We start from the raw sequence: 10,417 nt of genomic DNA on the forward strand, positions 1-10,417 counted from the left end.
CCAGCCAGCGGTCCCCATGAGGGGAATGGGTAAATAAACATACTAAATTATATTTTTTTGAAAATGTAAAAATGCAGAAAGTGTTCTGTGATGGGTAGGTTTAGGGGTAGGGTTAGTGTGTGTGTGTGTGTGTGTGATGGGTAGGTTTAGGGGTAGGGTTAGTGTAAGGAGTTAAGTACAGTTTGTACAGTATAAAAACCATTAAGTCTATGGAGAGTCCCCGCAAAGATAGTGAAACAGACATGTGTGCGTGTGTGTGTGTGTGTGTTTTTGTGTGTGTGTGAGAATGTGTGTGAGAATGTGTGTGTACGTGAGTGTGTTGTGTGTGTGTGTGTGTGTGTGTGAGTGTGTGAGTGAGTGTGTGTGTTTGTGTGTGTGTGTGTGAGAATGTGTGTGTGCGTGAGTGTTTGTGAGTGTGTGAGTGAATGTGTTGAGTGTGTGTGTGTGTGTGTGTGTAATGTTGTGTATTCCTCACCAGCACTAACAGCTGCTCAGTGGTTCTGTTCGAGCCAGTGTTACACTATTTCTGGAGCGCAAGTTGTTTAAAAGGTCAGATAGAGACAGAAGGAGAGATGGGGGGGGGGGGGGGGTAGAGGGAAAAGATGAAGGGAGGAGACCAAGAAAACCAGAAGAAAGACAGAGAGGTGAAGGAGGGAGAAGACAGTGTTGTGTGTCCGTTCAGCGATTACTGTAGTGTGACTGGCTTGAGCTGAAGACTCTGGACAAATGGAGGACTCAGAGGATCTGGCAGTGACCGGTGAGACTGCGGTGATGAAGGAGCAGGTAACGTGTGTTTCTCTCTCTCAGTGTCTGTTCTCTCTCTCCGTCTGCTCACGGTAACCCTCGTGTCCTGTCTGAGACCCCAACGCCCTTTAACATCTCACAGACATTACTAATGCTGCATCAGGCTGACACGACATGAGGTGTGCTAGAAAATAACATCACACAAATAATACGGTATGCTAATTCAGTTTGGGTCGTCAGAGACTCCAGATATAAAACATTGATGAATGCAATGAATTTTCACAGGCAAAGATGTGACTATACCCAGAACATTGTCAGAACTTTAGCTTACGTTCTGGCAAGGTTCTCTCAAAGTTACGAACAAACATTATTCCAGTAATGTTAATACAACATTCAATCAAAGTTATCTGGTCTTTAATAATGTTCTCAAATCATTAGCTCAAAAACATTATCTGTACATCATTCATGTTTTTACCTGACATGTTTTAGTTTGAGGTTCGTCAAATGTTTTTTAAATGTTCCTACTTGTTTCAGAACGTTCAAAAGTAACGTTCCCATAATGTTTTAAGATTAATTTAAATATTGGAATGTTCCCTTAATGTGTGCAAAACCAAGGACAAAAGCATTTAATAAACTGGATGTTTTTGAACATTCTGAGAACATTCAGAAATAACATTTTCATAACTTAATGGGAACGTTAACATAACTTTATTAGAATATATGTTTGTTAGATACATTCCAGGTGTTTATTTGGTTCATCTTTATTTCTTATACTATATTTGTTTAATGCGCTGGGGTCAAACTGGCCACAAACAGAAACAAGAGAGCAAGTCAAGCTGATTTATGGCTGATTTATGGAATATCAAATGAATGTCAAATGAATTTGGAATAATTCAGTGGAACATATTAAACACAGGATAATAAGAGGTTATTTTGGATGTACTACAATACGTTTTTCTCTGGGACCACAAACATAAAACCGATAAAGTCAGAGTCTGCACAGAACAAAGTTACAATAACATTTTCTCCAAAGTTACAATAAAATGCATAGAAACTCACAATACAGTGTGTCACACACACACACACACACACACACACACACACACACACACACACACACAGGCTCTCTCTCGCAGTCTGAGGGTGTATGTTCAGTGTTTCCACAGATGATTATTAATGGCAATATTATGTAATTATTATCATGTTGTAATACGATATGAACACATTTACTCATGCTGACCCCCCCCCCCCCCACCCCCCCACCCCCCCACCCCACACAACCCCACACACACACACACACACACACACACACACACCTGCTCATTCAGTGGAATGCTCTTTATACAACTAGTGAGTCATGACCTCATGTGACACCTGGGACAGCTAAGCTAAACACACACACACACACACACACACACACTATTCTAATTCTATTCTATTCTAAGTCTATTACTAACGGGACTATCGCTCTACACTGGCCAAGAGGGGACTAGTGTTTCTGGTCATTCTGAAGAAACAAAAATGACAGACAACATTTTATGTTAAGGTCTTTTTTCATAATAGATAAAGTGCTATATAAATGAAAATAATATAACTTTAAATATGCCTTTTTTTCTTTTTTTTTTTTAAACATGCCAAGAGGGGACCTGCAACTCTGACCGATGTCTAACTATACAACAGGGGACTTTAGCCTGCAATGGAACTGTGTGTGTGTGTGTGTGTGTGTGTGTGTGTGTGTGTGTGTGTGTGTGTGTGTGTGTGTGTGCGTGTGTGTGTGTGTGTGTGTGTGTGCGTGCGTGTGTGTACAGTGAAGTGAACTGGCATAAAGTCTGTCTTCATTATGTAAAACACACACACACACACACACACACACACTTACACCAGATATTACAGATCTTCACAAGAGCACAGATGAAATACATAGACTTGCACTACTTATACTACAAAACAGCATAGAACAGTTAATTACGCAATTATGCTATAATATATGCTATATATGTTGCTAGTAGACTTACAATTTACAAACCGTGCATACATTAATTATGTAGGATTTCTAATCAATAATCCATTCAATAATCACCGGTAAAAGCTTCTGCCAGTTGAATCACATTGAGGAGGGTTTAGATGCTATGGAGAGACCTGAATGACATGCTTCAGTGTAACTTGATTACTGCTAGATTAGAATTAGAAGTGCGTGCACTTTTATAGGATTTAATAGTTAGGTTCAGGTTAAGGTTGTACACTTTTGTACTTCCAAACGTACACAAATTCTCACACTCACCTTGATAAATGTTGCATTAGTTGTGTTTTGGGTAAAACATAAATGCAATTAATTTTCACATGATAGAATTGGTTGGTGTACATACAGTAGAGATACACTGAGTGGTAATTTTGTGCTTTGGTGTTATTCAGTGTGTTGAAGCTGACTCAGAGCCAGGAGGCGGGACTGAGACAACAGAGGGCGGAGCTAATGAGGACAACACAGAAAACCAGGAGAACACAGGAGATGGAGCCAATGAGAGTGAGGCATGTGAGCACGAGGGCGGAGTCACAGAGCATGTCAACACAGTGGAGGAGAAGGAGAATAAAGAGACGGACATCACACAACATAAAGCTGGAGAACAAGAAAAAGAGACAGAGGTAAATAAAAATAAAGAAAGTGAGGCAGAAGAAGAAGGAAAGGAGAGCAATAATGTACCTCATGAGGAAGATAAGGATTCCTGCGATAAAGAAGGACAACTTGAGGAAAAGCACAAAGAAGAGGAGAAGAGGGCAAAAGAAACTGAAGGCAAAACTAAAAAGAAGGAAGATGAACGAGATACAAAAGAGAAAAAAGAGCCTAAAGATGATGTCAAAATCAAACCAGAAAATCTAGGCAGAAAAAGCACAAAATCCTCCATCTGTTCACGATCTGCTCGACCCTCGACCAGAAGAGACGCCATGGCCAAGTTTCAGAAGGACCAGTGAGTCATCTTATTATCATCCTCCTTATGATCATATCTTTCTTCATCATTCTGGTAAACCTCATATAGTCCCCAGTCACAAATACCATGTGCCTAAAGGTTTTGATCACCCACACAATAGTTATATTTATTGTATGTAAACGTCTCAGGGTTCTGTATATAACCCGGTTCCTTGAGAATGTAAACGAGACGCCTCGTCATGCTGTTGACGCAAATGGGAACGCCTTCAGCGTGAGCCAGAGTCTGAGTCATGTGAAGGACATGCCAAGCTATTGGCTTATGACGAAGTCAGGTGACGCAACGACGAGTGCTATCACATCTATAAATAATACCTGTGCGAAATCGGCAATGGCAAATTGTCTGAAAAAAACACGCTGGCATAATTGAAGTATGGCAACGCGACGCGGTGCCTCGTTCCCATTCTCAGGGAACCAGGTTATATACACACCCCTGAGACGTTCCTTTACGAGGGAACATCAACACCGCGTCATGGTGTTGAGGCAAATGGGCATGACAATACCTACGTTACCATACTGAGAGGACGCCTGCACACAGGCTCTGGAAAGTTCAGGTTGTGAGTCGGGGCAGAAACCCAGCAACCGGTACTCCCGTGATCACCGGAGGAGGCAGGGCTGGCTGAACAGGTCCTGGAAGGGAATGAGGGAGAGAAGTGGCTTTTAGATGTATAGGAACCACTCTCTTCTTCTTCTCTGCACGCTTTGCTGCTAAGACAGTCGTGAGGTCAGGTCTGCCCCCGGCAGGCTGGGACTCTACGAGTTGGGACACGGGAAAAACTGCCGGAACGCTTCAGATTGTTTCTCCGCCGCCTGAAACCTGTCAACGACTATACTTACTGACAGCGTTTGTCAAACAGGCCAGACAGCGAGACCAGGGCATCCAGCAGAAAAGATCTTACTTTGTCCTTAATTCCCAAGAGGTTGAACCACAGACGCCTGTCCTTAGCCACCAAAGCAGCCATAGATCTGCCGATAGCATGGGCCGTCTTCTTAGTGGCACGGAGAGATGCCTTATGGAGGTCTTTAACTGTCTCGGGGCCTAGGCCCAGTTCTCTGAGCAGGTCAGCCTGGTAACCAGTAACAAGGCCATGGTGTGCAGAGCCCCACCAGCCGGACCAGCTGCCTCATAAAGGCTGATTTATACATCTGCGTCGGACCTACGCCGGAGCCTCTACGCTGTAGGCTACGTGTTGCTTTTCATTTATACTTCTGCGTCGTTGTCGGCATTGACGCGCAATTACACATGCAGAGGGAGCATGTGAAACCCGAGGGAGGGGTTCAATCACAGCGCTTGCATCCGCGTAGAATTGACGTGTTGTTACATTTTTGGAGAGGTGCACGTCAGGGTACGCCGAAGGGTACGCGCGCTACACACAGCCTACGACGTAGCTACAGCGGGAGTTCGATGCATAAGTATAAATTGGGCTTAAGCCTGGCCCACTAACGAAGATGTAATTCTACAGGACACGGAGTGAAAAAAAGCGCTGCATGGGGTGTAAAATCCGTATCCTTTGGATGTAGAGATAATTCGACTCATAAAATCGTATCAAGCCAAGGCACTTCGAGAGTTTAAGTAAATGTATATAAAAGCCTTTATTTTATCATGGCTTAGGCAATTAAAAACGGTTTTCAAATAACCGCACACCGATGCGTTGCGGCTAAGCTTTCATCAGGGTGTGGGTTCTCTCTTGTCACTAGTCTACATTATGTAATCAGGTGATTGTCACATGACTAACTAATTGTTGTTTAAAGGACAGTGTGTTTGCTATAGGCCTGTAAAGGCTTTTTATATACATTTACTTAAACTCTTGAGTGCCTTGGCTTGGTACGTTTTAATGGATGTAATTCTACAGGGTTTGAGGGCAAGGCTGGCCTCTTTAACAATGTATTGATGTGGGAGACAACTCGCAAGCTTCTCTTCCACCCAAGGCATCAACTTATACCCATGTTTATTAAGCCAAACAATAGTTGAATAATCCAGCGTCATTGGGTTATGAACACGGGAGGAATAAGTGGCTTTTCATGACTTCAAGATCTGACTGGGGAGAGTGGGGAAAAGAAAGGAAGCTTATGTTTGGGTGGCTGGGCCAATTGGTGTTTAACCACCACACGAGTGACGACCTCTAGAAGCTCATCATATGTCTTAGAGGAAGATGGTACCTGCCCGCTGGTCGCACTCGATTCATATAGTAGACCCCCCTGAGAGCAGATCCTCGTCCAGAGCGGAAGAAATCCCAGAGCGAGCTTCCAACTCCTGAACGGGACCCTTGGTGGGCAGTTACCATCAGACAACAAATATACACTGAGGGTGACAGACAAACCGCTTCTGAAGACAAGCTGGTGATGCTCTTGTGCTGGTGTTATTTATAGATGTGATTGCGCACGTCACTTGACTTCGTCATAAGCCGATAGCTTGGCGTGTTCCACACGTGACTCAGACACTGGCTCACACTGAAGCCGTTCCCATTTGCGTCAACAGCATGATGCGGTGTCAATGTTCCCTCGAAAGGAAACTTCCATTATTGGCAATGAATTGGGTTTGTTGAACAGGTGCATTTGTTCAGTCAGTCAGTCAGTCACCTTTATTTTTATAACACGTTATATAATACAGATTGTTTCAAAGCAGCTTTACAGGGATAAACAGGAAAATAACCGAATCAATGATGCAAACAGAGTTCAGTTCGGCTGTAAAGCAGCTCTAAAAAGAAGTCACTGTTCAGCTGAAGTCAGCTCAGTGTTGTTCAGTATATCTCTCTGTCTTTAATCTGAATAGTATATGTTGGCTTGTTGTAGGACTCCGGGTGTCAGAAACTTTAAAGTTCAACGGACGTCTATAGGCATGGCAGGTGGAGCATCAATCAAACAGAAAATTCTCAATTGGTGCAGGAACAAAACACAGAAATATGAGGTAAGCTAAAGCTCAAAAGTCCCCAGAATTAAGAAACTTTGTAAACATTCACTCTTAAAAACAGTCTGTCATATAAAGAAACCAAACCACAATAGCTGTGTTTCCATCCAAAGTTGTGAAGTTAACTTGTGTGAAAAATGCATTATATGACAATGGAATAAGCCAAAAAACATTTGAGAATAAAGCAGCGTTTCCATCCCACGTGTTCAAGAGAACAACTTCGTCACTTCCTGGTGCAGAATATCAATAATAAACTGTAAGTTTCTGCACTCTGGCTGTTTTCCTCCATCATGAACGAGTGTGTCTCAGACCGTCAGACGAAACACAGTAAACGCTGTCATGTTCTTTGCATTCGGATGCTGGTGTTCGGGAACACACTCGTGTGTGTGACGCTTCTGGAGGGAATTAAACCAAATTATTCTGATCACACACTTCGACTCCAGTGTTTCAGAAACACCAAACCAACATTAGAGATGCTGCGACGCCATTGGTCCACTGGTTAGTCCAGTCATCCAATCACAGCCTCTGCTGACGCAAAGTCACATGAGGTTATTGAGGGATTTATTCAGTAAATGTGTTTCCATCATAGTTTATGTGCATGACCTCTTATTGCAAAAAAACCCTATTATCCACCTCAACTGAGCATTTTTTTATACACATTTTTAGAATTGATGTGCATCTTGCCGTTTCCATCCATCTTTTTAATGCGGTACGGCAAAATGAGAATACAAATAGGTGGATGGAAACATAACTAGCATAGCAACTCAAGGTCTCTATAGATCTTATAGCCAGGTCCTGGACCACTTGTAATTTTCACATCTCCCAACTTTCAGTTTTTGCATAGATGTTTCATTAGCTGAACAATTGGCTTATTGTTAAACAACAGTACAATCCAACACTGTACTTCTGGTCCCTCACAGCCTTGTTTTCATTCCTGACGAAGGTCTAGACCCTGACGAAGGTCTATACAGTTCCTGACAAAAGTTCTTGCTCCAAAGAACCTTTATTTTTGAGAGTATACAGCTCACCCTCAAGATGACGCTGCAAACATTAGGCTAGCATAAGGTCGTCATAACTCGCTCAAAGTACTTTACATGTTCAGACCATCATTTCAACACAATCTAATGGAAATCCCTAACAATTTTACATTTACAACTATTTGTACAATCCGTTTAGTCTCCAGTGATGGTTATTTTTAGAGATGGAACTTTTCTTTCTAAAACATCACGTTTTTGTGTGATTCACATCGTACAATTTCATACGAGATCAATGAAATTGCTACATTATCCGGTAAGATCGGGTTATTTTCATAATCTTGAAAACAATATGACATTGTGTATTTCTCTTGTGCTGTTCAATTTCAGTTCAAGTTTATTTGCACAGCGCTTTTCAGCATACAGATCGTTTCAAAGCAGCTTTCCAGAAAATGCCCATTTCAATAATACAATGTCTGCTATATCATATCTCAAAGGGTGTCTGCATAGAAAACTTCTCTTCCTCTTGGAGTGACGGCCTGGCTTTCTGTGCACTCATCCATCGCTTCTTTCCCTCTGCTTTTGACTTCTCCTCCCTCAAAGCCAGTGAACGAGAGAAGAACTTCACTCTGGCCTTCAGTACAGCAGAGTAAGTAGACTTGTGTTCACAGTGTGGGACAGACATATGCAAGCGCTATTACACTAAGACGCATATGTGTGAGGAAGAAAGAGTGACTTTATGTGCAAACATCTGACAGTCTGTAAATGCAAAACTCTGTCTCTCTCTCATATCTGCAGATCTCTTGCTGACTGCTGCCCCCTTCTGGAAGTGTCGGATATGTTACTGATGGGCAACAATCCAGACCCGCTGTGTGTTTTCACCTATGTGCAGGCTCTCTGCCATCACCTCTCAAAGATAGAGAAGGAGAGGAGGGAGAAAGAGAGCGCGGAGAAGGACACAAACACAGGAGAAGATCGAGGGGTTTCTGAAGCCAATGAAAAAGGAGACGGAGAGGGGGATGAGAGTCGACAACACGAGGAGACAGAGGAAAACACATCAGATTCTGGCATGAAGACAGAACAAGAGACAGATCCCAGTGAAAATGTTATAAATGTTGTGGATGAGAAACTCAATGAATTAATGAATGAATGAAAAAAGAAAGGATAGCCTAAGCATAATTTATTGTTGTCGTAATCTGCTTTTGAGAATGAATATATAGTGTCTAATGTGGATGATCAGTGTGTTATTCTTTGTTTAAATGTTTTGGGTTTGTATGGGTTTCATTTTGGCTTTTACTTTTTTGGGCTGTTTTAAAAATGTACATTTTATTTCGTTTGACTTCCGCCTTCTAACTCATGTCAGAAATTTGACATGCTTTATGTTTTTATGGTAAACACTGTACATTATAACAAGTTCAGTTTACTTAAAAAAAGATTGGAAACCGATTGCCTTATTTTTGCAAAGTAAACTTAAAGGGAAAACTGAAGTTAAATAAGCAATCAGCTAAGATTAAAGAAAGATAACTCTTCCTGAGTAAATTAACTAAGTTTAATACTTAAATTTCACTTAATATACTTCCTAAACACTATTATTCTCAACATGAATTTAATCTTTCATTTTAAGCTTAACAAAGAGGCTTAATAAACTACATGCAGTCGGTTTCCAACATTTCTTCAAGTGAAGTAAACTAGTTTAAGAGGGTAGGCAACACAAGCTTCAAGTTCTCCACACTTGATTTTTGTAATAAACTATTTAAGTACATCACAATAATAAAACGATGTGCTTCTAAAGCATCTTTCCATGTTCTTGTATAAGACACTTATACATTTATAGACCTGACTAAACAGCATTCGGCTACAATTACAGCATCAGTCACTGGACCTGCTGGAACTGAACAGACTGAACTGAATTCTTCCTTAAAATAATAACTCTGCTTTGTTAAATTCGTTATTAACAAAATAAACATATTTATTTTGCATTTTAATCAAATTTTGTGTATAAGGGTGATTTTTATATAGGCTATAGATTTCATGCTAGTTTTAAAGAGCGGATCTTAATTTATTTGATGTTTAATTGTTTGAGTGCATTAAGGCTAAATTTGCAAGGATTTGTCTATAGGCTTGTCCCTCAGTCAGATTTTTTCCTTCCCCTCTGTTCAAATGAACAAAAAATATAAATATATTACATTTACATTGAATCATTTAGCAGACGCTTTTATCCAAAGCGACTTACAAATGAGGAGAACAATAGCAAGAGGGCAACAGTAGTGCTGTAACACGTCTCAGTTAGTCTTGCACAGAGCACATAGCAAGGTTTTTTTTTTTTTTAAATCAGAAAAACAAAACTAATAGAATAGTATTGCTTAGAAAAGGTAAGTGCTAGTATTAACTGGTCAGGTGCCGATGAAAAAGATGTCTTTAGATATTTTTTGAAAATGGCTACAAACTGAGCTGCTGGAATTGAAATAAAGTTGGAATGAAAACAGTAAGTAATATGTGGCATGTGTGAACTGATTCGGAAAGGTCGAACGAGTCTAATTGATCTAATCGTCCACAATAACCCTGAAAAACAGACAGACTGTTTAATCTCTCGGGTCACAAAGTGACTTCCTCAGCTGAAGTCCCGCCAAACTCCGTCAGCAGTTTTTGTTTTGATGGCTTTAGAACATGAAACCCGTCCGCCGCGACGGCTCCACGCTGAAGCAGTAAAGCGACTCGATGTCGTTTAGGCTGGAGTGAGCGAGAGGAAGGTAATGAATGAGGAGAGGATAATGATTACACACGGTGCATGTGCTGCTGAACCCTGATGAA

The 10,417-nt window shown here is 41.2% G+C and overlaps 1 protein-coding gene across 1 annotated transcript; it reads left to right on the forward strand.

Moving 5' to 3' along the window:
- The first annotated feature begins 222 nt into the window (after positions 1-222).
- On the forward strand, positions 223-10,090 carry smtnl1 (smoothelin-like 1). Its single transcript, XM_079893367.1, has 5 exons — positions 223-783; positions 3,157-3,707; positions 6,518-6,632; positions 8,104-8,255; positions 8,405-10,090. The coding sequence occupies exons 1-5, from the start codon at positions 727-729 to the stop codon at positions 8,757-8,759; spliced, it is 1,230 nt and encodes a 409-aa protein (XP_079749493.1). The 5' UTR covers positions 223-726; the 3' UTR covers positions 8,760-10,090.
- Positions 10,091-10,417: the final 327 nt, after the last annotated feature.

Source organism: Squalius cephalus (assembly GCF_949319135.1).
Source record: "Squalius cephalus genome assembly, chromosome: 14".
Classification (NCBI taxonomy): domain Eukaryota; kingdom Metazoa; phylum Chordata; class Actinopteri; order Cypriniformes; family Leuciscidae; genus Squalius; species Squalius cephalus.

What these genes read in the sequence shown, in the direction of transcription:
- smtnl1 (XM_079893367.1), top strand. Translation starts at nt 727, where the DNA reads ATGGAGGACTCAGAGGATCTGGCAGTGACCGGTGAGACTGCGGTGATG. An exon ending in GCCAAGTTTCAGAAGGACCA is followed by an intron (nt 3,708 to 6,517) that starts GTGAGTCATCTT and finishes GGCTTGTTGTAG; the next exon opens with GACTCCGGGTGTCAGAAACT. An exon ending in ACAAAACACAGAAATATGAG is followed by an intron (nt 6,633 to 8,103) that starts GTAAGCTAAAGC and finishes CATATCTCAAAG; the next exon opens with GGTGTCTGCATAGAAAACTT.